This window comes from Stenella coeruleoalba (genome assembly GCF_951394435.1).
Source record: "Stenella coeruleoalba genome assembly, chromosome: 15".
Lineage (NCBI taxonomy): Eukaryota > Metazoa > Chordata > Mammalia > Artiodactyla > Delphinidae > Stenella > Stenella coeruleoalba.
In genome coordinates, this window is record NC_137161.1 from 66,144,861 (window position 1) to 66,172,377 (window position 27,517).

General features: G+C 41.2%; 2 protein-coding genes across 12 annotated transcripts in view; one reads left to right on the forward strand and one right to left on the reverse strand.

Moving 5' to 3' along the window:
- DCUN1D3 (defective in cullin neddylation 1 domain containing 3) overlaps positions 1-427 on the reverse strand; it is a 36,493-nt gene extending 36,066 nt beyond the window's left edge. The window contains exon 1 of one of the 2 annotated variants that reach the window (XM_079946078.1): positions 299-427. The gene's annotated coding sequence lies outside the window, so the exon portion shown is untranslated. The remainder of the gene's footprint in view (positions 1-298) is intronic. The other variant, XM_079946083.1, reaches the window with a different exon arrangement.
- On the forward strand, positions 3-27,455 carry LYRM1 (LYR motif containing 1). 10 transcript variants are annotated; one of them, XM_079946088.1, is made up of 6 exons: positions 49-104; positions 1,782-1,979; positions 2,705-2,807; positions 19,842-20,000; positions 24,805-24,897; positions 26,025-27,455. In XM_079946088.1, exons 4-6 carry the CDS (start codon positions 19,842-19,844, stop codon positions 26,139-26,141), a joined length of 369 nt encoding a protein of 122 aa, XP_079802214.1. In that variant the 5' UTR covers positions 49-104; positions 1,782-1,979; positions 2,705-2,807; the 3' UTR covers positions 26,142-27,455. The 10 variants fall into 10 exon arrangements, with proteins under 10 accessions (XP_079802219.1, XP_079802214.1, XP_079802215.1 ...); XM_079946087.1 differs by lacking the exon at positions 49-104 and adding an exon at positions 172-428; XM_079946090.1 differs by lacking the exons at positions 49-104; positions 1,782-1,979 and adding exons at positions 172-428; positions 18,770-18,815.
- The last annotated feature ends 62 nt before the right edge of the window (positions 27,456-27,517 follow it).

Below are 27,517 nucleotides of genomic sequence, written 5' to 3' on the forward strand. Positions count from 1 at the left end.
CCGCAAGCCGCCCGCTCCAGGACGCGGAATAGGAGGAGGGCGGGTAGGGAAAGAGTGGCAGTTTGCGTCACGACGTACGCAAAGACGTACGAAGCCGTCGCCAAGTAAGGGCAAAGACCTAGCGACGCGGAGGGAGAGCTAGGAGGAGATGGACTGGACCAATTTTTGGCTGGGATGGGGGGAGAGAGGAGAACTAAAGGGAGAAAAGGAAAATAAGGAAAGGATGAACTTGGATATATTATGGCTGTACGGCGGAGCGTGGTCTAGAGTTTGAAGTTTAAGGAAGGCTCGAGCCTACCCTCGACCTGGGATGATGCTCCCACAGAGGTCCGTCCGGTGGTTTGGTACGGCCTGGCCCACCGGACCTGCCAGAGCTCAGTCGGCCGCAGCTCAGCTGGGCTCCCGGCGCCGCCTCCTCCCAGCCTGCGGTAGGCTGCCGGGCTTCTGTGGGTGGGGGAAGGCTGGACTGATGCAGCGTGAGTGTAGAGAATGGAGACGCTGACTCCTGGCGCGGGAGACTGGGGGAAGGGGTTGGCTCCCCAGGGGCAGGGATGGGGTGGGGTGGGCGGGGTGCGACGTTGCTAGGAGACGAGCCTGTGTGACCCCCCCCCGCCCCCCCAGCCTCGCGAGGGCGGCTCGGTGTCACCGCCGCTGGTCTCGGCAACCTGCTAAGGGAAGCGGCTCGAGGACCAGGAAGGGGAGCCCTGGTTTAGGAACGCTGAAATGCTGGTTTGGGGCCCATCTGAGACTTCTCAATCCTTTGGATTCCCGAATGTAAATGGGAGATTAGTAGGGGCAAATCCGGGGGCGAGAGGCGTCCAGCTGAGGAAGGTTGACACAGACGAGTCCCCTACACGATAGTGAGATTTTCTAAGATAATGAGAACCAGTTTCTTAAATCCCTCGGTCCGCCAAAGGCGTTGCTCCGTGACTTTTTATTCGAGTCCGGGAGAAAGTTAAAAAGTAAATCAGTAAGATATCAGCAAGTGAGAAATGCCCCAAAGGTAGTAGTATCAGGTGAAGTGGTAGAAGATGGGGGGAGGGCCACTCTAAATCGGATAAGTCTGTTCAGAGGAGGCCGGGTTTACAGAAATCGGAGAAAAGAGGGAAGCTAGGGAATGAGCTTTCTAGGTGGAGAAATGAACCAACGGGAAGGGATCTGAGGAAGGAAATGGCGAGAAGGCCATGTGCTTGCAGTAGAAAGGAAAGAGCCAGAGCCAGAGTGGTCTGTGATGGAGAAGTGGCAGGGCCTGATCAAGCATAGCCTTTTAGCTCAAGGTGAGGGTTTAGCTGTTTTTTAAATGGAGGGTTTTAAGAAGGAGTGACCAGATCTGATTTACATTTTTAGAAAATCATTCTTGGCTACTGGATAGAGAAGGGTAGACGTAGTCAGACCTGCTAGGAGGCTGTTGCAGTAGGGCCAAGGGGGAGGTGACAGTAGTGTTGTATTCACGGTGGAAATGGAGAGAATTAAATTTGAAATGTACTCGGAAAGTCGAGCTTGCAGGACTTGCTGCCAAATTGGATGTGAAGTGTATGGGAAAGGAAGGAACCAAGGATGACTCCGCAGAGAAAATAGTTTGGAAGGCACTACTATTATTTTGAACATACTAGTTTTGATAAGTCTATTAATGGTCCAAGTAAAGATGTTGAGAAGTTAAATATACAAGTCAAGGGAAAACTGAGAGAGAATAAATGTAGCAGTTTATTCCTGGATCACCTAAGAAGAGGGTGCAGATAAAGAGGAAGGCCTCTAAACTCCTTGGGGCTCTTTACATGTAGAGATGATCCAGAGAAGGAAAAGCCAGCAGAGGAGACTCTTCACACACACAAAGCCGCCAAGCTAGAAGGAGGCCCCGTAATATCCTTGAATAATGGGACCCACCCTCATAATCATCAAGACTCATCCTCAGAGGCCTGGCTCAGATCTCTTTCCTCCTTTCCTCTGCCAGCTGCCAGTGCTTTTGGACTCCTGCTTAGGTGATTTGTGTTCATTACAGCAAACCTTACTTTGCTTATTAATTGTTTATAGGTCTGACTACCCTGTGAACTATTTCTTCTTTGTGCCCTGCTGACTCCTATTTCAGAGCCTTGCCCATGAACCCAACATATAGGAACACTGTGTCCATAATGTATCAACCATGGACTTCAACAGCTTCTGACAAAGGGGCATTTGTCCCCGCTGTGGCTGCCACCTCCACCACGAGATATGGTTGATTTCATAAACTCTAGAAAGGGTATCAGAAGAATAATCAGAAGGCCTGGGTTTCAGTCTTGCATCTCTACTGACCAACAGAATGGCCTTGAATAAGACCCTTTTCTTTGAGTTTAGGGGTCGGCCTAGATTACAGATTACAAACTGGCAAGACAGATATTGCCTACAAATGTAGTTTGGCCCACAGATTGATTGAAATTATTTTTTAAAATTTACTTGCCAAATTTAAAAATCTGATTTTCGGCTTCATTTGAAAAATGAGACAATCTGGCAACACCAACTTGAGGTTCCTACAGAGCAACAGTCAGCTGGAGCCAATGAAATTCTTCTCCCTTCTTCTACCAGCCTAACCCCTGTGGGCATTTGATTTGCAATTTTTTGGTCTAGAGCTCTGCTGGCCATATGTAGCCACAAGCTACATGTAGCTATTTAAATTTAAATGAAATAAAATTTTAAATGCAGTTCCTCAGATGTACTAACCGTATTTCAGGTGCCCAGTGCCAGTGGCTACCCTGTTGGACAGCGAAGATATAGAATATTTCCATCATTGAAGAACATTCTGTTGGTCATTGTTGGACTGGAGAAACTCGAAGGTACTCTGGTTGCTAATCATTCTGCTCACTAAAGATGGACAGTCAGTGCTCCTACTCTAAAGGAACTTTGTCTAGTAAAGAGCTCCCGTGCTTCTGCAGGTGGGGAAAGTTGCTTATTCAATAGGTGGAGGGTACTTGGAAACTGTCGTGAAGGCGGAGACCCCCGGTGCAGGGTGAGGGTTATATATCAGGTGGTTGGATCAAGGGTTAGGTGTATCTAATGTTATAACCAGAGCCCTTTTGTCTGTTTCTTAATCCAGTTTCTTAGGAAATTATCACAAAGAAGGGGTTTGAATGTTTTAATTTAAATGTTTTGTGTTCTCTTGACTTCCCTAGTTCCTATGAAGGGTTCACATCCTGAGTAGTTACAAACGAATGACTGGGGTTGATCTTCAAGCATTGACCAAGTTTTCACCCATTGCCAGCACATACACACAACACTCCAAACACACACCTCCTACTTCTGGTAACTTGTTCTCACTGCCTCTTATTGACCCTTCCCTTGTCTTTGTCTCTTAAAATATGATGATAAGGAAACAGTTGCTTCCATTTCTTTTGAACTGAGAGACTGAAACTTGGTTTCCATTTGGAGTTTCTATCCCTGAGGGGGCAAATTGCTGTACATCTCTTGGATACAAGAGCCTGATTGGAGTTCCCCTTAAAAGTGTGATCTTGTCTGTGCTCCTGTGCTGATATATTGAGGATGAATATATGTGCCTTACATGATCTTATTTGGGATAGTTTAGAAATCTTTCAGACATAAATATTTTTGGTTTTTCCCTGTCTTCTGAAGATTTCCCATGTTACGGGGCCTAACCTAATTTATTTTCCTTTAGATAAAAATATGATATACCCTTTCCTCCCTGACCCGTATCTCTGACATACCATATTGTCAATTTCTGTGTAAAAAGATGCTGTTTCAGAGAATAGCCGCCGTATGATTAAGTACACCACACAAGCATATCCTGAGATATACAAAACAGTGTGTGGCATTACACTTCCCCTTTTAGATTCTAGTAACCAAAAACTGAATCCAGGTCAGGAAACAAGTCCATGGGGCGTGTGTGGGGTGGGGAGATGGGGGCACTTGGTTTAGCTTCAATTTAGGTAAGATGATACTGTATAGGATATGGGAATACATCAGAAAGTAAGGAAGGATAACGGATCTAGGAGAAAAGTGCACCGAAGGATAAGCAAGGAGTAAGAGATAAAGGAAGAAAAATAGGAAGGGAAGCTTGCTCATGCCCTTGGTGTTGGCACCTGCATTGTATTTCCAGTAAGAAGTCTGCTCTGTGGTCTGAAGATAAGCGATGCCTCGGGCAGGGTTATTTACTCATACTGAAGAACAATAGCTCTTTACTGTGCAGGGATTATTAATGATCAGAGGGAAACAGCTTTAGGAAAATCCATTACTGCCACAAAGCGATAATTTCACCAGCAGGCAGCAAAGTTTAGCAGAGATAAAAGAGGCCTCACTGTTCCTCCTTTATTTCCTCCTTTTCAGGTAACATTTGCCTTTGTTAACTTCCAATGCTAAGTGATTTACATGGATTATTATGAACAATCTGTAAAACAACTCTTTGAAGAAGGTTCTGTTGTTTCCCCATTTTAAGAAGCCGAGGCTCAGGAAGATTAATATCTTGCCTGATGTGGTGAAGTCAGGATTCAAACCCAGATCATTCCAGAGCCCATTAGTTCATTGTTTGTATTATATCTCCTGTCCTTTACATCTGTGGAAAAATTTTGAACGCCTAAAATCAAGGTAGTCATTCTCTATTCTGCTATCTGGGGCAAGAAAATCTGTTTGCTTTGACATTATAAGAATGCTTCAGTTCCCTGGAGGTTTTCCAAATGACAAAAGCTTTAAATCATTTTTTAGGTTGGTTTTGAACCCTCATCACTTGGTTGCAATGGACCTTATTCCCCCAAAGGATTGTTTTTAAGAAAAAAAATATCAAAAACTCATTTTTCTATATGTTTGATTCTAAGCTTCCTGAAAATATAGTATATCATTTCAGTCCTGTGGACAAACCCTAAGTGGCCTTAAGAGAACTTAAGAGCGAGGGTTATGTAACAGCTGTGTATACTGCCCTAGATGGAAGTGAGAAGACTGCCTCGCTAAATAACACTTAATCTTCAATTCTCACCCTGACACCCACAGTGCCACTCTTGAAAACATCATTGTGAGGGTTAATTAGTAATTTTTAATGCTCTAGGGTCTTCTGTTGCGAAACCTGATGCAAATACCACTGCATATATCTCAGGATGAGAATGGTAATTACTGGTGATTATTCTGTGTGGGTAAATTTTTTCTTCTAACAAATGTATTTCAAGCTCCAACTCTGGGCCAGGCCTAGGAGTGTAATGGATGAGACAGGGTCCCAACCTGCTTCTCTCTCTCCCTCCCAAAACACACACAGTGGAGGAAGAACCATAAGTCAACAGAAAATTACAGTAGAGTAGAATGAACATTATGATAGGGGTATACACCAGAGCAGGGACACTGACCCAGTGTGAAGAAGGCACCCCGTGAAAAGTGATGAAAGCCAAAGGATGAGAGTCAGCAGTTAAGCAAAAAAAGAATATTTCAGTTGTATAGGTTGGGGCCTTCCATTTGGCAAAAAGAAGGAGTCCCAGATCTAAGAAGATAGGGCAGCAGGACACGGGATAGGTCACCACTGGTACATGGTGAACACATACGATGGATTTCACTGGGTGAGTTTCATTATCACCCTCCCCCAAAATCATAAAGTAGTTGGGAGAGAAATTTGACTACATTATATTCATTGGTTATGATTTTATAAATTTACACCTAAGGACAGATCTTGAAAGAATGGAGTCGCCTTCCACCTGGGGTTTGAAAGTCAGTTAATTTCCCTTGCCTTTTCTGTCCCTTGTTTGTACTGCAACACTTTTTCTTCAGTAGAAGGCAAAGCCTCATGGGAGTGCAACATTTGGAATTTTGACATTCCTGAGACCAGAGTCATACTTCTATAAATTTCATCTGAGGAAAGGGAATTTTCATCTCTGCTTTTAAACTTCTAAGTGTTCATGCAGTGATGCTCTTTCCAAAGGTGAAAGAAACTGTTCCAAAGGTGGGGAAAAGGGTGAAGTGGCTAAAGCCCCTAGTCCTGGCAAATCTTCCTGTAGGTCTCCTGCAAAACTAGATCTAGACATGCCAAGTATATAGACCCTTTCACTGTATTTTCCTTCTCCACAGCAAGTGGAAGAGTGAGTGGGTGGTGCTTTTTTTTTTTTTTTCTCCCTAGGAAATTGATCACTGCCTGTTTGGAGTCCCCATTACTGACTCCAAAATAAAAACAGGGAAAAGCTTTCAGTCAGGGAAATAATCATTCAGCTTTTTTGGCTCTTAATCCCAGTTCTCCCGTCAGTTAAGTAGCATTAGGCAAGACTCTTCACCATCTGCAAGACTGGTAGAATCACAAGTACTTATGATACAGTTTGAAATCCAGCATGTTTTTAAAAATGTAAATCAGACCATGATACTCTTACTTGCTTAAAACCTACCAATGTCTTCCTTTTGCTCTTAGACTACAAATCAAACTCCTTTCCAAGGCCTACTCTCTCAGCCTGTGCTGGATCCTGTCCACCTGTGGTCCCACTTCCCCCATAGGCTCTCAACTGTATTAACACTGAGGTTGGTTCCCACCTCATAGCCTTTGTTCCTGCTGTTCTTTCTTCCTGCATCACCTTCCCCTGAACTCTTCCCATTAATAGGTTCCTGAACACCATTCAAGACTCAGCTCAAACATCACTGACCACCCAAAATAAAATAACCCCCACCTCTGCTCATTCATATCATATTATTGTTTCATTCCTTGAGAGCACATATAACCAAAATTATACAAAAATTTTTCTTGTATATCATCTGCCTCTGCCACTAGGATATAAGCTCTAGGAGGACAGGGACCGTGGCTGCATGTTTATCACTGTATGCCTAGCCTGGCACATGGGCACTGAATAAATGTTGGATGGATGGATAGATGCTTGGGAGGAAAGAGTAAGACCTGCAGGGTAGTAGCACTGTAATGAGTGCTGGTATCTCTTATGTGATGTCAGCTCCTTTGGAGTGTCAGGGACAGGGTTGCTGCAGGGAACAGAAGAGCACAGCAGTCCAGTTAAGTGCACAGCCTCCTCTAAAGGTGCTGGTGTGTAACATCATTACTGAGGAAGGACAGTTGCAGGGGAGGGGCAGATGGTATATGGAAAACCTTATAAAAGGGTAATTGCAATTCAATCAGGGTGCAGAAAGATTGGTCTTTTGCTCTTTGTAGGAAAGGAATAGAATTTCGTTCCCATTGTCACAACTGGCTAAGCTCTTTAAAGCAATCAGCAGACATTCAACCACATTTACTGAGATTGAGCAGCCTATTTAGTGATTAAAAGTTGGGGCTCTGACTCCACACTATCTGGTTTTGAATCCTGGCTCCACCTCTTCCTCGCCACGTGACCTTGCTCAAGTTACTTAACCTCTTTTGGCATCAGGTACCTCCTTTGTAAAACAGGATAATGTAGTATTTACCTTATAGAACTGTGCCGATTATGGGAGTTAATATATGTATGTAAAGTACCTAGGAAGCCTAGCACAGAGGAAGTGGAAGATAAATGTAGCTGTTACTGTTATTATTATCATTCTTATCCTTATTATTATTCCTTTAATGAGCAAAATGCGGTCCCTGCCCTCCAGGAATTCAGAGACTCTGGGAAGAAAAAGACAGTGAAACTGCAAAAGAACAATAGCTGGATGTGATAGAAGCAGAGAAAAAGGTGCTCCAGAAAAGCCTGAGAATAAACTGGTGTCTACAAGTTGAGGTGGCCAGCAGAAGACAGGCATTCTAAGTGAAAGTTTCAGCAGAACAAACACCACAGCAGGGTGCCTTATAGCTACAGTTCCCAGACTCAGGTTTTTGGGGACTCCACATCACAATTTCTGCTATTATTTACCTATGTTGTTTTGTTTTGTTTTGTTTTGTTTTTTGGCCACACTGCGCAGCATGCCGGATCTTACCCCGACCAGGGATTGAACCCCGTGCCCCTGCAGTGGGAGCGCAGCCTTAAGCACTGGACACCAGGGAAGTCCTACCTATGTTTTAAACCAGCTTAAAAGTTTCCGTAATATGTTTAAAGGTAGCTCTATATCACTACAAAATAGAAATCACTTTAAATCATGTGTTTGTTGGGCTATTAAAACACATTAAGGGAATCACACTAAGAAAATAAATATTTTCTTGTACATCAAAAATTACCTCCCCAACCAGTCTTTGGGACACTTGCTTTAAGGGAAACTTCTGACTATGACCTGAAGCCAAAATGGACGAGCAGCAATATTTGTCAGCCCTTTTTTGATGGTAGGCTGCACATGGTAGGCGCTTGGTAATGAGTTCTATCCTGGCACTGTGTTTATGCATGAAATACGATTTGAAGAAAAGAGCCCAGTTTCCAGTCACAATTCCTCCCAGGCACACTTCCTATCTCTTATCTTTCCTCATTCTGGGATTTGAGGGTTAAGGAAGTGAAAAGCAGAATTTGAAGAAATCTCAGTCTCAGAATAAAAGTTAGAAAACCTTAACTGTAAAAATTCTATAAGAACTGACTTCACAGGCAGTTGAGACTGAAGTTCAGTTGTGGTCCTCTAAACAATTTCATATTCCTGATGTCGGCCATGGGAGAATCCCAGCAGACCCCACTGCATCAGGTCAACCCCTGAGACTAGGGAAGAAGAAGAAGGGCTGACTCGGCCTTTCATCAATAGTGAGAGGTCATTGATAGTTTTAGAGGAATAAATGTTGGTTTCAAGCCATCATACCATAGGGAGGAAGACTCTCAGGGAAAAGTCACGTTTCCTAAACAAGTTGCTTCCTGGGAATAAAGATATAAACCAAAAAGAAGAGAGCTTTTTAACATTTTTTAAATTTATATGGCTGATTTTGTTTCTAGAATCACAAGCTTTGTAACAACCACTTGCGAATAGTACATAATGGAGAACACAGCATTAGACTGTGGAAATCTTTTGGACTGAAACACAGTCCGGGTCACCTGATGTTGGAGAGGAAGACATCACTTATTTCCCTTTCAGGATTAGTTTTCAAAACACTTAAACGTTAAAGGGCTTTGAAAATGGTCTTATTAAATACCAATTGTTAGTGCTGCTTGTTACCTTAAATACCATATTTGCAGGGCGTGTGTATCAGCTTGTGGTACGTGATCAGTTATAGTTTGAAGCTGTGGTTCAGACAGTGGTAAAAACAAAGAAATGGAAGTCAGACTTTGGAGAAGGCTGCTGCTGTTTTAATATGCCATACTGCCTTCACTTTCCTTCTTAAGTGTCATGCAGTCAAGGAAGTTGCATCTGTTAATGACAGGGAAGTGAAGCAGTCATTAATAGAGGTTAGTCGAAGACTCTGTTCCTCACAGGAACTGACTCATGTATTTTCACATGAAACCATGGAGTTTTAGGGAGAGCCAGAAACTCAGAAACCTGTTTCCTTACCAGGAAGAACATCATCAATTCATCCGAGTTTTCATTACAGTTATAGCCACAATGCATGATGATCTCTTCTGGTTTGTATGAATTCCTTTCAAGCATTTTTTTCCTGTGAGGTATAATGGATATCAGAATGGATATCAGGTATGTCCTTTTAACTTTTGAATTGGGTGAAGTAGTGATTTCAAGCTTTTCATCCAATGGTTAAGCCTTGGTTCATTCCTCATTGCTTAAGAAAGGTCACCAGGGTCAGGATAAGTAAGAGGTGCAATCATACTCAAAAGAGACATTCTCTCTAAGGTGAATTCCTTGCAATTACTTAGAATTTCTAGATAAACACAGCTCCTTCCAGCTCCCATCTGCTTTCTTTAGCTGCCTAAATTCTCATAAGCTCAGGACCACTCTAAAGCATGCAGTCTCCATGTATTACCCCTGCCCCTTGGGTTGGAAATGGGTCTGTTCTCAAAGGGCAATGAGCAGCCTACGTCTCAACAGATGACCTGTTTGAGGAAAGCCCAGGACTCATAATGAGGTGTCCCAGTGCCTGGTCCTGCTACTCACTTGCTAAATCTGTCTTCCTTGTCTTCCCAGCCTGGTAATTTGTTAAGGGCAGTACAGTATTCACTCTCCTAAATTTGACTAATCACAATCCTCTAGTAGTGGGATTTTTTTTCATATCTTCTCTGAATTTCCTTTTTTTAAATCAAGGTATACTTGATTTACAACATTATATTAGTTTCAGGTGTACAACATAATAGATATATATCACATCTTCTTTATCCATTCATATGTTGATGGACGCTTAGGTTGCTTCCCTATCTTGTCTGTTGTAAATAATGCTGCTATGAACACTGGGTGCACTTATCTTTTTGAATTAGTGTTTTTTTTCAGATATGTACCCCAGGAGTGGAATTGCTAGATCATATGGTAATTCTATTTTTAGTTTTTTGAGGAACCTCCATACTGTTTTCCATAGTAGCTGCACCAAGTTGCATTCCCACCAACAGTTCCCTTTTCTCCACACCTCGCCAACATTTGTTATTTATGTTCTTTTTGATGATAGCCATCTGACAAGTGTGAGGTGATATGATGGTTTTGATTTGCATCTCTCTGATGATTAGCGATGTTGAGCATCTTTTCATGTGACTGTTGGCCATCTCTGTGCCTTCTTTGGAAAAATGTCTATTCAGGTCTTCTGCCCATTTTTTAATCAGGTTGTTTTTTTGATGTTTAGTTATATGAGCTGTTTATATATTTTGCATGTTACCCCCTTATTGGTCATATCATTTGCAAACATTTTCTCCGATTCAGTAGGTTGTCTTTTCATTTTGTCAATGGTGTCCTTTTCTGTGAAAAAGCTTATTAGTTTACTTAGGTCCCATTTGTTTAGTTTTGCTTTTGTTTCCTTTGTCTTAGAAGACAAGTCAAAAAAAACTTGCTACGATTTATGTCAAAGACTGTTCTGCCTATGATTTCTCCTAAGAGTGTTATGGTTTTCAGTTCTATATTTAGGTCTTTAATCCATTTTGAGTTTATTTTTATAAATGATATATGATGCTATTTTGATAACTGTAGCTTGGTAGTATAGTCTAAAGTCAAGGAGCATGAAGCCTCCAGCTCTGTTCTTTCTGAAGATGCTTTGGTTATTCAGAGTCTTTTGTGTTTCCATACAAATTTTAAAATTATTTGTTCTAGTTCTGTGAAAAATGCCATTGGTATTTTGACAGGGATTGCACTGAATCTGTAGATTGCCTTGGGTGGTATGGTCATTTTAACAATGTTAATTCTTCCAATCCAAGAACATGGTATATCTTTTCATCTGTTTGCATCCTCTTCAGTTTCTTTCATCAGTGCCTTATAGTTTTCTGAGTACAGGTCTTTTACCTCCTTGGTAGGTTTATTCTGAGATAGTTTATTCTTTTTGATATGATGCTAAATAGGATTGTTTCCTTGATTTCTCTTTCTGATAGTTTGTTGTTAGTATAGACAAGTGCAACAGATTTCTATATATTAATTTTGTATCCCACAACACTACTGAACTTATTGATGAGCTCCAGTAGTTTTCTGGTGGCATCTTTAGAATTTTTTATGTATGGTTTCATGCCACCTGCACACAGTGACAGTTGTACTTCTTCCTTTCCAATTTGGATTCCTTTTATTTCTTTTGCTTCTCTGATTGCTGTGGCTAGGACTTCCAAAACTAGGTTGAATTAAAAAATTGGTGAAAGTGGGCTGCTTTCTGCTTTTCATCACTATGTTACCTGTGGGTTTGTCATATATGACCCTTATTATTTTGAGGGATGTCCCCTCTATGCTCACTTTCTGGGGAGTTTTTATCATAAATGGATGTTGAATTTTATTTTATTTTATTTTTTTCACTTTTTTTGGCCATGCCATGCAGCATGCAGGATGTTAGTTCCCTGACCAGGGATCGAACCCATGCCCCCTGCAGTGGAAGCATGGAGTCTTAACCACTGGACCACGAGGGAAGTCCCAAATGCATGTTGAATTTTGTCAAAAGCTTTTTCTGCATCTATTGAGATGATCCTGTGATTTTTAATTTTTAATTTGTTGACATGGTGTATCACATTGACTGATTTGCAGATATTGAAATCCCACTTAGTCATGGTGTATGATCCTTTTGGTGTCTTGTTGGATTCGGTTTGCTAATAATTTGTTGAGGATTTTTGCATCTACGTTCATCAGTGACATTGGCCTGTAATTATCTTTTTTTGTGATATCTTTGTCTGTTTCTGATATCAGGGTGATGCTGGCCTCATAGAATAAGTTCAGAAGTGTTCCTTCCTGTGGAATTTTTTGGAATAGTTTGAGAAGGATAGGTGTTAACTCTTCTGTAAATGTTTGGTAGATTTCACCTGTGAAGCCCTCTGGCCCTGGATTTTTGTTTACTGGGAATTTTTAAATTACTGATTCAATTTCATTACTGGTAATTGGCCTGTTCATACTTTTTCTTTTTTTGAATTTTATTTATCTTTTTTATACAGCAGGTTCTTATTAGTTATCCATTTTATACATATTAGTGTATAGATGTCAATCCCAATCTCCCAATTCATCCCACCACCACCACCCTCCTCTGCCGCTTTCGCCCCTTGGTGTCCACGTTTGTTCTCTACATATGTGTTTCTATTTCTGCCTTGCAAACTGGTTCATCTGTACTATTTTTCTGGATTCCACATATATGCGTTAATATACAACATTTGTTTTTCTTTTTCTGACTTACTTCACTCAATATCACAGTCTCTAGGTCCATCCACATCTCTACAAATGACCCAATTTCGTTCCTTTTTATGGCTGAGTAATATTCCATTGTATATATGTATGACATCTTCTTTATCCATTTGTCTGTCGATGGACATTTGGGTTGCTTCCATGACCTGGCTGTTGTAAATAGGGCTGCAGTGAACACTGGAGTGCATGTGTCTTTTTGAATTATGGTTTTCTCTGGGTATATGCCCAGTAGTGGGATTGTTGGGTCATATGGTAATTCTATTTTTAGTGGGGTTTTTTTTGAAGAAACTACAATTATTTTTACTGAAAAATGTGAAAGTGAAATATTATATTTATTGCCTTATTTTTTTAACATCTTTATTGGAGTATAATTGCTTTACAATGTTGTGTTAGTTTCTGTTGTACAACACAGTGAATCAGCTATACGTATCCCCATATCCCCTCCCTCTTGTGTCTCCCTCCCACCCTCCCTATCCCACCCCTCTAGGTGGTCACAAAGCACCAAGCTGATCTTCCTGTACTATGCGGCTGCTTCCCACTAGCTATTTTACATTTGGTAGTGTATATATGTCAGTGCCACCCTCTCACTTCGTCCCAGCTTACCCTTCCCCCTCCCTGTGTCCTCAAGTCCATTCTCTACGTCTGCATCTTTATTCCTGTCCTGCCCCTATGTTCTTCAGAACCTTTTTTTTTTTTTTTAGATTCCATATATATATGTTAGCATACGGTATTTGTTTTTCTCTTTCTAACTTACTTCACTCTGTATGACAGACTCTAGGTCCATCCACCTCACTACAGATAATTCAATTTTGTTTCTTTTTATAGCCGAGTAATATTCCATTGTGTATATGTGCCATATCCATTCATCTGTCAATGGACACTTAGGTTCTTCCATGTCCTGGCTATTGTAAATAGTGCTGCAGTGAACATTGTGGTGCATGACTCTTTTTGAATTATGGTTTTCTAAAGGTATATGCCCAGTAGTGGGATTGCTGGGTCATATGGTAATTCTATTTTTAGTTTTCTAAGGAACCTCCATACTGTTCTCCATAGTGGCTGTATCAATTTACATTCCCACCAACAGTTCAAGAGGGTTCCCTTTTCTCCACATCCTCTGCAGCATTTGTTGTTTGTAGATTTTCTGATGATGCCCATTCTAACCAGTGTGAGGTGATACCTCATTGTAGTTTTGATTTGCATTTCCCTAATAATTAGCGATGTTCAGCAGCTTTTCATGTGCCTCTTGACTATCTGTATGTCTTCTTTGGAGAAATGTCTGTTTAGGTCTTCTGCCCATTTTTTGATTGGGTTATTTGCATTTTTAATATTGAGCTGCATGAGCTGTTTATATATTTTGGAGATTAATCCTTTGCAAATATTTTCTCCCATCCTGAGGGTTGTCTTTTTGTATTGTTTATAGTTTCCTTTGCTGTGCAAAAGCTTTTAAGTTTCATTAGGTCCCATTTGTTTATTTTTGGTTTTGTTCTCATTACTGTAGGAGGTGGGTCAAAAAAGATCTTGCCGTGATTTATGTCAGAGTGTTCTGACTGTTTTCCTCTAAGAGTTTTTAGCGTCTGGTCTTATATTTAACTCTTTAATCCATTTTGAGTTTATTTTTGTGTGTGGTGTTAGGGACTGTTCTAATTTCATTCTTTTACATGTAGCCATCCAGTTTTCCCAACACCACTTATTGAAGAGACTGTCTTCTCTCCATTGTATATCCTTGCCTCCTTCATCATAGATTAGTTTACCACAGGTGCGTGGGTTTATCTCTGGGCTTTCTATCCTGTTCCTGTTCTATATTTCTGTTTTTGTGCCAGTACCATATTGTCTCAATGACTGTAGCTTTGTAGTATAGTCTGAAGTCAGGGAGTCTGATTCCTACAACTCTGTTTTTTTCCCTTAAGATTCCTTTGTCTATTCAGGGTCTTTTGTGTCTCCACACAAATTTTAAGATTTTTTGTTCTAGTTCTGTAAAAAATGCCACTGGTAATTTCATAGGGATTGCATTGAAATCCTAGATTGCTTTGGGTAGCATATTCATTTTCTCAATATTGATTCTTCCAGTCCAAGAACATGGTATATCTCTTCATCTGTTTGTGTCATCTTTGATTTCTTTCATCAATGTCTTATAGTTTCCTGAATACAGGTCTTTTGCCTCCTTAGGTAGGTTTATTCCTAGGTATTTTATTCTTTTTGTTGCAATGGTTAATGGGATTGTTTTCTTAATTTCTCTTTCTGATTTTTCATTGTTAGTGTATAGGAATGCAAGAGATTTCTGTGCATTAAGTTTGTATGCTGCAACTTTACCAAATTCATTGATTAGCTCTAGAAGTTTTCTGGTGGCATCTTTAAGATTATATATGTATAGTATCATGTCATCTGCAAACAGTGACAGTTTTACTTCTTTACCAATTCATATTCCTTTTATTTCTTTTTCTTCTCTTATTGCCATGGCTGGGACTTCCAAAACTATGTTGAATAATAGTGGACATCCTTGACTTGTTTCCGATCTTAGAGGAAATGCTTTCAGTTTATCACCATTGAGAATGATGGTTGCTGTGGGTTTGTCATATACGGCCTTTATTATGTTGAGATAGGTTCCCTCTGTGCCCACTTTCTGGAGACTTTTATCATGAATCGGTGTTGAATTTTGTCAAATGCTTTTTCTGCATCTATTGAGATGATCATATGGTTTTTATTCTTCAATTTGTTAATATGGTGTATCACATTGATTGATTTGCATGTATTGAAGAATCCTTGCATCCCTGGGATAAATCCCACTTGATCATGGTGTATGATCCTTTTTTTTTTTTTTTTTTTTTTGCGGTACGTGGGCCTCTCACCATCGTGGCCTCTTCCGTTGCGGAGCACAGGCTCCGGACGCGCAGGCTCAGCGGCCATGGCTCACGGGCCCAGCCTCTCCGGGGCATGTGGGATCCTCCCAGACCGGGGCACGAACCCGTGTCCCCTGCATCGGCAGGCGGACTCTCAATCGCTGTGCCACCAGGGAAGCCCCTATGATCCTTTTAATCATTGTTGCATTCAGTTTGCTAGCATTTTGTTGAGGATATTTGCATCTATATTCATCAGTGATATTGGTCTGTAATTTTCTTTTTTTGTAGTATCTTTGACTGGTTTTGGTCTCAGGGTGATGGTGGCCTTGTAGAATGAGTTTGGGAGTGTTCCTTCCTCTGCAGTTTTTTGGAAGAGTTTGAGAAGGATGGGTGTGAGGTCTTCTCTAAATGTTTGATAAAATTCACCTGTGAAGCCATCTGGTCCTGGACTTTTGTTTGTTGGGAGATTTTTAATCACAGTTTCAATTTCATTACTTGTGATTGGTCTGTTCATTTTTTCTATTTCTTCCTGGTTCGGTCTTGGAAGGTATACCTTTCTAAGAATTTGTCCATTTCTTCCAGGTTGTCCACTTTATTTGCATAGAGTTGCTTGTAGTACTCTCTTATGATGCTTTGTATTTCTGTAGTGTCCATTGTAACTTCTCCTTTTTCATTTCTAATGTTATTGATTTGAGTCCTCTCCCTCATTTTCTTGATGAGTCTGGCTAAAGGTTTATCAATTTTGTGTTTTTTCTCAGAGAACCAGCTTTTAGTTGTATTGATCTTTGCTGTTGTTTTCTTTGCTTCTATTTCATTTATTTCTGCTCTGATCTTTATGATTTCTTTCCTTCCACTAACTTTGGGTTTTGTTTGTTTTACTTTCTCTGGTTCCTTTAGGTGTAAGGTTAGATTGTTTATTTGAGATTTTTCTTGTTTCTTGAGGTAGGATTGTACTGCTATAAACTTTCCTCTTAGAACTGCTTTTGTTGCATCCCGTAAGTTTTGGATCGTTGTGTTTCGTTGTCATTTGTTTCTAGGCATTGTTTTGATTTCCTCTATGATTTCTTCAGTGATCTCCTGGTTATTTAATAATGTATTGTTTAGCGTCCACGTGTTTGTGTTTTTTACGTTTTATTTCCCTGTAATTTATTTCTAATCTCATAGCATTGTGGTTGGAAAAGATGCTTGATATGATTTCAATTTTCTTAAATTTACCAAGACTTGATTTGTGACCCAAAATGTGATCTATCCTGGAGAATGTTCCATGTGCACTTGAGAAGAAAATGTTATCTGCTGTTTTTGGATGGAATGTCCTATAAGTATCAATTAAATCTATCTGGTCTATTGGGTCATTTAAAGCTTCTGTTTCCTTATTAATTTTCTGTCTGGATGATCTGTCCATTGGTGTAAGTGAGGTGTTAAAGCCCCCCACTATTGTGTTACTGTCGATTTCCTCTTTTATGGCTGTTAACACTCGTATTGAGGTGCTCCGATGTTGGGTGCGTGTGTATCTATAATTGTTTTATCTTCTTCTTGGATTGATCCCTTGATCATTATGTAGTGTCCTTCCTTGTCTCTTGTAAGACTCTTTATTTTAAAGTCTACTTTGTCTGATATGAGTATTGCTACTCCAGCTTTCTTTTGATTTCCATTTGCATGGAATGTCTTTTTCCATCCCCTCACTTTCAGTCTGTATGTGTCCCTAGGTCTGAAGTGGGTCTCTTGTTGACAGCATATATATGGATCTTCTTTTTGTACCCAATCAGTGAGCCTGTGTCTTTTTTTTTTTTTTTTCTGCGGTACGCAGGCCTCTCACCGTTGTGGCCTCTCCCGTTGCGGAGCAGAGGCTCCGGACACACAGGCTCAGCGGCCATGGCTCACGGGCCCAGCCGCTCCGCGGCATGTGGGATCTTCCCGGACCGGGGCATGAACCCGTGTCCCCTGCATTGGCAGGCGGACTTTCAACCACAGTGCCACCAGGGAATCCCCAGCCTGTGTCTTTTTGTTGGAGCATTTAATCCATTCACATGTAAGGTAAATATCGATATGTATGTTCCTATTGCCACTTTCTTAATTGTTTTAGGTTTTTTTTTGTAGGTCCTTTTCTTCCCTTGTGTTTCCCACTTAGAGAAGTTCCTTTAGCATTTGTTGTAGAGCTGGTTTGGTGGTGCTGAATTCTCTTAGCTTTTGCTTGTCTGTAAAGCTTTTGATTTCTCCATTGAATCTAATGAGATCCTTGCCAGTAGAGTAATCTTGGTTGTATGTTCTTCCCTTTCATCACTTTAAATATATCGTGCCACTCCCTTCTGGCTTGTAGAGTTTCGTCTGAGTAATCAGCTGTTAACTTTATGGGAGTTCCCTTGTATGTTGTCATTTTTCCCTTGTTTTAATAATTTTTCTTTAATTTTTGTCTATTTGATTACTACATGTCTCGGCATGTTTCTCCTTGGGTTTATCCTGCCTGGGACTCTCTGCACTTCCTGGACTTGGGTGGCTATTTCCTTTCCCATGTTAGGGAAGTTTTCAACTATAATCTCTTCAAATATTTCCTCGGGTCCTTTCCCTCTCTCTTTTCCTTCTGGGACCTCTATAATGCTAATGTTAGTGTGTTTAATGTTGTCCCAGAGGTCTCTTATGCTGTCTTCAGTTCTTTTAATTCTTTTTTCTTTATTCTGTTCTGCGGCAGTGAATTCCACCATTCTGTCTTCCAGGTCACTTATCCGTTCTTCTGCCTCAGTTGTTCTGCTATTGATTCCTTCTAGTCTATTTTTTTAAATTTTTATTATTGTAATGTTCATCTCTGTTTGTTTGTTCTTTAATTCTTCTAGGTCTTTGTTAAACATTTCCTGCATCTTCTGGATCTCTGCCTCTATTCTGTTTCCGAGGTCCTGGATCATCTTCACTATCATTATTCTGAATTCTTTTTCTGGAAGGTTGCCTATCTCCACTTCATTTAGCTGTTTTTCTGGGGTTTTATCTTATTCCTTCATCTGGTATATAGTCCTCTGCCTTTTCATTTTGTCTGTCTTTCTGAGAATGTGGTTTACATCCTCCAGGCTGCAGGATTGCAGATCTTCTTGCTTCTGGTGGATGAGGCTATCTAAGAGGCTTGTGCAACCTTCCTGATGGGAGGGACTAGTGGTGGGTACAGCTGGGTGTTGCTCTGGTGGGCAGAGCTCAGTAAAACTTTAATCCGCTTGTCTGCTGATGGGTGGGGCTGAGTTCCCTCCCTGTTGGTTGTTTGGCCTGAGGAGACCCAGCACTGGAGCCTACAGGCTCTTTGATGGGGCTAATGGTGGACTCTGGGAGGGCTCACGCCAAGGAGTACTTCCCAGAACTTCCGCTGCTAATGTTCTTGTCCTTGGGGTGAGCCACAGCTGTCCCCCACCTCTGCAGGAGACCCTCCAACACAAGCAGGTAGGTCTGGTTCAGTCTCCTATTGGGTCACTGCTCCTTTCCCCAGGTCCTGATGCTGACACTACATTGTGTGTGCCCTCCAAGAGTGGAGTCTCTTTTTCCCCCAGTCCTGTTGAAGTCCTGCAGTCAAATCCCGGGGATCTTCAGTCATCAGAGAGATTTTCAGTTGTACTTATTATACAGTTCTTATGTGGACAAGGAAGTAGACCAACAATTTTGAGAAATATTTTCGACAAGGTTATGATGAACTAAAAAACAGTTTGCAACCTGACAAACTCTGGGTGGAATTGAGCCTGCAGATTCATTTTATGTTTGGTACTCACATTTTCAAAAATAAGGAATTACTGTCTTTTTTGAAGTTTCATATTTTAAAAATCTCGACTGCCACCTATTGTTAAGCTATCAGGAAATCTGGCACCCTTAGGCCCTCAATTCTACATGACAGCAGCTGGCTGGGGCAGAGTAGCAACTGTCCCCTTTCAAGGGGGTACATCTTCTCTAGTTGGCCACTGTCCCCACCCAGCCGGTTTTCCTCATTTTGTTACCTGCCAGGCTCCAGAGGCACTTGAGTTTGCAATCCCTGCATTAAACTCAAGTTCACACTTAACTAGAAAATTCAGTTACTCAAAATGTGGCTTCTCCTATGCACTCAGGTTAGTGATGTAATTTTACCAGAATATACACTAAAAGCATCATTCCTAAGATATTCTGGCAAAGAATATACTGGTTTAAAGAACACTAAATGTGCATTTTGGTTTTGTCATGGTCATAAAAGTGGCCATCATGGCAAACAGCAAGGCTGAGCGACCTTTAACCATGGGATGACGTACAAGGCCATCTCGGAGACGCTGGTATTCATAATAACACCGTTCTGGCAATGCCAGCAAACAGATCTGTTCAGAAAGAGCAGTTATTTCTAGACTAATTAAAGAGCTTGATTTTTAAAAATGTACAGCTGCCTCCCTGCCTACTGTCAAATTGAATTTTTATGCAAATTTTTCCTCTTCTATTTTGGTGGGTCGGAAGATGACAACGGCAACACGACAAGAAGTTCTTGGCCTCTACCGCAGAATTTTCAGGCTTGCGAGGAAATGGCAGGCTGCATCAGGGCAGATGGAAGACACCATTAAAGAGAAACAGTACATATTAAATGAAGCCAGAACACTGTTTCAGAAAAACAAAAATGTAAGTAGGTTCTAGCTGGAGACTGCAAGGAGGAGAGCAATTTCTTGTGGTGCTTGTTCATTTCTTCTCTGTCCTAAAGTTGAGAGGACTGAGCAGCACAAGTCAGAGTGACGGAGTGTGGAGCAGGAAGGGGCAGAGGCACAGCCTAGCGGGCTTGCCCAACCCGGGCTTCTCTCTTCGCTCTTGGCAGGTCTCAGTCCAGCGGGTAAGTGGCTCAGCATCTTCAGAAGAGCCCATGAGCCAGGTGACCTGAGTCAGGCCAGTGACAATTTTCAGGGTAGGATAGGTTCCTCACACGCTGTGCCTATTGTCAGCCACTCCCACAGGAGGTGCGCAGTTAAATTTGGTTTTTTTTTTCAATTCATAAGCTATTCAGAGCCTCCAAGTATAAACCCATTCAGAGGGAAGAGAACAGGTTTAAGATGGGGTTCCCTTCATAACTTGGCTTTGAACTCAAGCCTCTGGCTAGCAGAGAGACTTTGCTCTTTGGGACCTCAAAATTGGGTAAAATAGTGCCTCCATTTGCTAGTTGAACCCAGACACCAGGGAGCCAAAAACCATTCCAGGAGGCTTGACTCGACAAACCATAAAGCATCTAGCTGTCAGCTCCTTAGGAAGACTGCCTGGCCCTAAGCATGGAAGGAGGCTTTCAGCTCCTGACTTTTCTTGCCTCTTTCTCATTGATCTCATGGATTCAGCACTGTCACTGTTCACTTCGTGAAACTTCCTGACAATTTACTCTCTTTACTTTTTCCTCTCTGACCCCATCTCAGTCTCCTTTTCTGCCCTGTCTTCTTCACACACACTCCTACCAGCTGTAAGCGTCCTCTGAAGGTCAGCCCTCTGCCCTGAGAGGCCCAGGCACCATGGTTCCAGATCCCATATCTTGACCTGTCATCAGCCACCTGCAGGAACTCACCACAAGCATAGTAGCCCAAAGCAGAACTCATCTTTCCACAAGAACACCTCCCCTTCCCAGCTTTCCCATTTCTGTCATAGCTCCTGCCACTATTTTGTGACCCATTGCTCTCATTCTTTCATTCAGCAAGTAGCTGAGTGTCTACCATGTTCCAAACACCAGACTAGACATCAGGGATATAACTGAGCAAAACTGAGACAGGGTCCCTGAAAGATGTTTCAGAGTTAGATAGAAATGTAAAATTACAATTGGGGTAGTGCTATACAAGAAACCGTCTCGATCTACAATATCCTTCCCTTCTCATAATCCCTGAAGTCTCCCTGCTTTTAATACCAACCTGCTTGTGGGCTTTTTCTGCTCTTACCATAGACCATGCATACCACATCAGAGTGTATGTACCCCCTAAGGTCCTGAAATAGTCCTTTGAGGAATAGAAGTAAAATATTGTAAGTGCTGTTTCTATTTATTTTTATCGCTCTTTTAATAATGTCTATTATATATATATTTACAATGGAATTATTACTATATTTAATAAACTTATAAATACACATATGGGGCTCAGAAATTTTTTTTTTTTTTGGCCACACTGTGTGGCTCGTGGGATCTTAGTTCCCTGACCAGGGATTGAACCCAGGCCACAGCAGTGAAAGTGCCAAGTCCTAACCACTGGACCACCAGGGAATTCTCAGGGCTCAGAAACTTTTTATTGAAAGAAGTATATGATCAAAAATTTTGCAGACCACTGAGCTATACCTACTCGTAATTAGTTGGTGATATTCTCTTTTTTTTTTCTTGTTTGTTTCATTTATGTTGGTATGGTCTCCGTAACCAGATTGTCAGTTCCTTGAGCACATAGACAGTTTCTTATCCTTTTCTAGTATATGTCATGGGCCCTGCCTTGTGGTTGTCACTAAATTACTGAGCATTTACAAATACTTTGATTCAGTTGATCTTCTCCAGGAAGTCTTCCTCAAGTTCTCTGCCCTCACCCGACCCCATGATGGCCAGCTACTCCGCTATATAGGAATCTAGATAGCAGTCTGTAGCAGTCATTGCCCTTGTTGATTATATACCATTGCGTCAGAGTTGTTCTGCCAAGGTAATATCCTTGATAGTTGAAGGCAGGGACCATGACCTCACAGTGTCTAGTCTGGTGCTGGGGATATCATAGTAGTATGTGCCCAGTAAACCTTTGCAGGTTCACTCACCTAACTACTGCCCAAGACCCTTTGGGTTTTCAGTTAAGGCAATAATAATCCTTCATTTGCCTCTGCTTGAATTGGCCCAATGTGGTGTGAGCCAGAGGGAGGTGGTGTATTTGCCAGTGGTGAAGCCCGCGTGCCTAGAGCCTGTGCGCCGCAACAAGAGAAGCCACCACAATGAGAAGCCTGCATGCCTGAACAAAGAGTGGCTGCTGCTTGCCGCAACTAGAGAAAGCCCGTGTGCAGCAACGGAGACCCAACACAGCCAAAAATAAATAAAATAAATAAATTTATAAAATACTGGGACTTCCCTGGTGGCGCAGTGGTTGAGAGTCCACCTGCTGACGCAGGGGACACGGGTTCGTGCCCCGGTCCGGGAGGATCCCACATGCCGCGGAGCGGCTGGGCCCGTGAGCCATGGCCGCTGAGCCTGCGCGTCCGGAGCCTGTGCTCCGCAACGGGAGAGGCCACAACGGTGAGAGGCCTGCGTAACCAAAAAAAAAAAAAAAAAAAAAAAGCTGGTGGTGGTTATTATTATTGTTACTACTACTACTTTAGATAATCGGTGAAGATAACCACTTTTTTTTCCAAACATAATACCATAAGGATTAAAAATAAAACTTTTTTAGAGCAGTTTTAGGTTTACAACCAAATCAAGCGGGAGGTACAGAGATTTCCCAAACACCCCCTACCATCAAACATACTGAGCCTCCCCATCATCAACAGGATTAAAAAAATTTAACTCCATAAAGTTTCCCGGGGCTTCCCTGGTGGCGCAGTGGTTGAGAGTCCGCCTGCCGATGCAGGGGACGCGGGTTCGTGCCCCGGTCCGGGAGGATCCCACATGCCGCGCAGCGGCTGGGCCCGTGAGCCATGGCCGCTGAGCCTGCGCGTCCGGAGCCTGTGCTCCGCAACGGGAGAGGCCACAACGGTGAGAGGCCCGCGTACCACAAATAAATAAATAAATAAATAAAATAAAATACATACTTGTTTTACCATGTATTAGAAAGAAAACAGTATCAGATAATTTTGCAAGTACTGTGCTTAGAGAGTCCACTTAAAGAAAAAGTTTAATATTAGTATAGGTAGTTGTGGATATGGCAGAATCATGCAGGCAGCCTCTGAATGACTGAGTTGGAGAACTCTACCCCAACTTGTTCAAATGGACAGCTGGAGCCCCAGAAGCCCTCAGCCCCCTTAACCACATCTTTATTAGGGGTTTCTTTCTTCCTAATCCCTCACGTAGACATAAGTAGTCTCTTGTAACCTCACTTGCTATAAGTGCTTAATAATAACCCAAAGGTATCTCATTAATTGGTCTAAATCCTAATGAGCAAATGAGAACATGGAAATCTACTCCCAAGGTGGACATCAGAGCAATAGCTTCTGAGAAATACAGAGGTCAGAAAGCTGAGCCTCTGTCCCAAGGGACTCAGCTGTGGTTCTTTCTATGTGTTGCAGTTTCTGGAACTTTACTCCAAGAGGTACCATAGGACAGAATGCCCTTGGAATTTCCAAGCCACGATGGCCCAGACTTCACTGTGGGTGTCATCTGGGGCTGATGCAATCCCAGCTCTGCTTTGAGGCCCACTTACAAACTCTTAGCAGAGGCATGTGTTGACTCATTTTCCATCCTCGGAATGAAACGGTTTCTCCCCTTCTCCTACCTGGCTTTCTGTTTTTCAGAATGAACTTTTCATTCCTTTACTTGAAATTGGACTACCACAATTTAACTGTTTTGAAATTTCAAATGTCATTTCTTTTCCTCACTAATGAGCAAGACAGTTTACAGTTCAAAATAGAAGGTGGATCATTCTCCAATGTCTTACTCGGGGTTTCTAGACAGCACTTGCTGATAATTGGGTTACTTGGAAGTAACTTGATCAACAAGGGGAGGATATGAAGAAGCACTGTTGTTCATTGTTGGTGGGAATATAATTTATGGATTGCTCTTAGGAATGTAAATCGGTACAGCCTCTTAGAGGGTAATTTGAATCTACAGGGAATATCTGTGAGAATTAAAAAAGCATGAACCCTTTAACCTAGCAGTTCTCTCTCTAGGAAATGATCTTTCAAATATATTTGCATGTGAGCCAAAAAAATTTTTAGAGGGATCCACTGTTTATAATGGCAAAAGACTGGAAATAACCTAAATGTCCATCAGTAGAAGATTGGTTAAATTATAATACAGCCTTATGTTGGAATTTTGTGCAGCTGTTAAAAAGAATGAGGCAGCTCTGTATGTGTAAATACAGAAGGAGCTTCAAGTTGTTAGTGAAAAGGCAAGGTTCAGAACTTTCATTTTTATAAGTAGAAATGCTAAGTTTACAGAGGTATACTTATATATGCATAGAATATCCCTGGAAGAACAAACAAGAAACTTCTGATAATTGTTGTCTCTGAGAAGGGGAACTGTGGAGACAGGAAGAAGAGGGAGACTTTGTTTTACATTATATCCTTTTGTATTATTTGAATTATTTTTACCATGTGCTTGTATTATCTACCTCAATAATTTTTAAAAGTTAAATCCATGGGAAATTTTATGCTAAATTGCTTTTGATTTTTTAAATTACCAATATTTAATTTAGTGGCTAATGAACTGAAAAAAGTTTAAGAAAATGTGTACCTATACTTTATGTAGCATTGGAACTAACAATCTCACCTATTTTTTCCCTTTTAATAGCTTACAGACACAGACCTGATTAAACAGTGTATAGATGAGTGCACAGCCAGGATTGAAATTGGACTACATTACCAGATTCCTTATCCAAGGCCAGTAAGTGTGACTCCAGTTAACATGTGGTGTGTACTTATCCTTGTCAACCCAGTTATTTCCAAGAATGTGTACCAAGAGGGCTAGTGTTTGCTGAGAAGTCTAGAGCTACTGTAGCAGGCATGTTGGAAATAAGCTACCCTTGCGTGGCCACCAGCCCATCACAACAGACTAAAATGTCAATGAATGCCTGATTTCTCCTACTTGAACAACTTTCCCTTATATGGAAGGGAAAGCCAGCTCACATTTACATAGCTTTCTCTTCTGACTTTCACCTTTTTTATGGAAATATTTTTATTTTCCTTATTATAAAACACAGGTTTATTGTTAAAGAAAGAATAAAATTCAAATATTGAAGGAATGCATAAGGTAGAAAGTGAAAATTGTCAAAAATTCTCACCCCGTGGAAATGACCGCTATAACTGTTGAGTTGGACCATATGAAATCGCCAGTATTCTACTCTTGACCTACAAAAACAGCAATTTTATATTGTATTTGCTCAGCCTAACAGTTTGGTAGTATATCCTTTTAGTCTTTTTTTCTATACTCACGTACGTACATGTTCTTAAAGTATATGGGACCCTAGGCATACTGTTTATCGCCTATTTATTTTATTTCCTCTCTTTTGGATATCTTTTAAAATGGATGCATTGTATCCTATTGTAAGAATATGCCATAATTTAACCAGCACCCACCCTTTCACTAGACATTTATGTTGGTCCCAGTTTTCCACTATGCAAAGAACATCTTTGTGTATACACTTTTTTCCTCACCTTCTTTGGACTCTCATCTCACTGTGTGATCTGTGGTTTTTTCCTCCATGCAGGAAATATGGCAAAGAAGAGCACAAGCTTTGGAATCATACAGATCTGGGTTCAAATCCTGGTTCTATCACTTAGTGTATAATCTTGAGCAAGTTATTTAACCTGAACCTCCATTTTCTCATCTGTGAATATTAGAATAATAATTCTCTATGAGATTATATTGAGGATTAATGTGTATAAGGACTATAAGGAATCATGAGCCAGTATAGAGTTAGCACTTAGCAGAGAGCATGGTACTTAGTAAATCTTCAGTGAATATAAGCTGCTGCAATGAATATAATTCTTAATATTATTATTATTATTCAGATTCATCTACCTCCTATGGGCCTTGCCCCACTACGAGGCCGGGGACTTCGAAGCCAGGAGAAATTGAGGAAATTTGCCAAACCAGTATATCTCAAGTCTCACGATGAAGTTTCCTAACCCAGAAAAAAAGTTTTTTTCTGAGAATGATGAGCCAACTAGGTCTTAAATGTAAACCAGACAACAAAGCTCTTCTTGATTGGGAGCAAAAATCCAAATATCTTCTTAAAACCTTCAAATTACTGGTACTCACCCCATGGCGTGTGCTCACACATCACTACAGTTTGTCAGGATCTTGCTGCCTGAGTGGACAGCACTAACCCTAGAGGTCATGGACCTTATATCCTCACTGAGGCATCATCTGGAAACAAGACTAAGGCCTGTGGGCAGAAGACTGAAGGGTGACAAAGCTCTTCAAGGGAATGCCGGTCACCACACGTGCCAGCTGATATGAAGAAATTAGCCAGTTGCTGGAAGTTCTCATGGCTACTATTAAACTATATACCACCCCTCAGAATATTTTTAGGCTTTTTTTTTTTCAAGTTATACATTTGCTTAAAAGTGGGTTTTTTGTGTGTGCTTTGTTGTCTTCTGACACTTCCAATTTCCACATAAACAACTCCCCTTAAAAAGCGCATCATTGGATCAATCGTGGTTTTTCACTGAAATTTTATATGAGACCCATCTCTGCCCCAGACATACACATACACAAAAGTTCATGTCTTAGGTAAATGCATATGTTTAGTTTGTCTTAAAGCCTATAATTACTTTGGATACACTTAGGATCTGAAAGGCTCACTAGAAACTCATACTGCATTCATTATGAGAATTTTACATTAACATAATTAGGAAGTACAAGAGCTAAGCTGGCTTTCAAATTATATCCAGACTGAAATGGGACAAGTAGAGATCAAAACATAAAGGACTTACACCCCTGCATGTGTGGATACAGGTGAGATTCCCACGGCAGTTCATTTGTATGTCAGCGTCCTTCCCTCTTACCTCCAAAGGGGCTGGGTAATCACCAATAAAGAAAAATCTCTAGTGATTTTGGTCTCTCTCTGCTGTTTTCCCAGAATGGCCTTGTGATCCTCAAAAGCAGCAGCTGATAACTTCCTGCCCATACCTAGATTTAGGATTCACACAGATTCTCTAATTTAAAACATGTATATTTCAATTTCAAAACCCGTTCCTGTGAGCAGGAACATACCTTTTCATGCTCAGGATAAGTAAGTATTACAGGGTTTGGCAGTGACATGGAGAGCAAATATCATACTGTGTCAGTAGAGATATAGCATGTACATATTTAACACAAATGCAGCTATAGGCCTTTGATGGAGAGAGAGAAATGTACATGTGCTGGCAGGCATGTCGGCCCCTCCATGGCCATTCGGTGAGCACATACCCCAGCCTCGCTTCAATTAGAAGACATCAGTCTGCTATTCCATCAGTCACTCTCCTATCTGATCTCATTGTGGAAGCATTTCCCTACCAAG

Bases quoted from the DNA above. Each gene is read 5' to 3' on its own strand.
- LYRM1 (XM_079946084.1), top strand. From the start codon at position 17,055: ATGGAATGTCTTTTTCCATCCCCTCACTTTCAGTCTGTATGTGTCCCT. The intron at 17,433-19,841 runs GTAAATATCGAT...GTGGGTCGGAAG, and splicing joins TTAATCCATTCACATGTAAG to ATGACAACGGCAACACGACA. The intron at 20,001-24,804 runs GTAAGTAGGTTC...CCCTTTTAATAG, and splicing joins TGTTTCAGAAAAACAAAAAT to CTTACAGACACAGACCTGAT.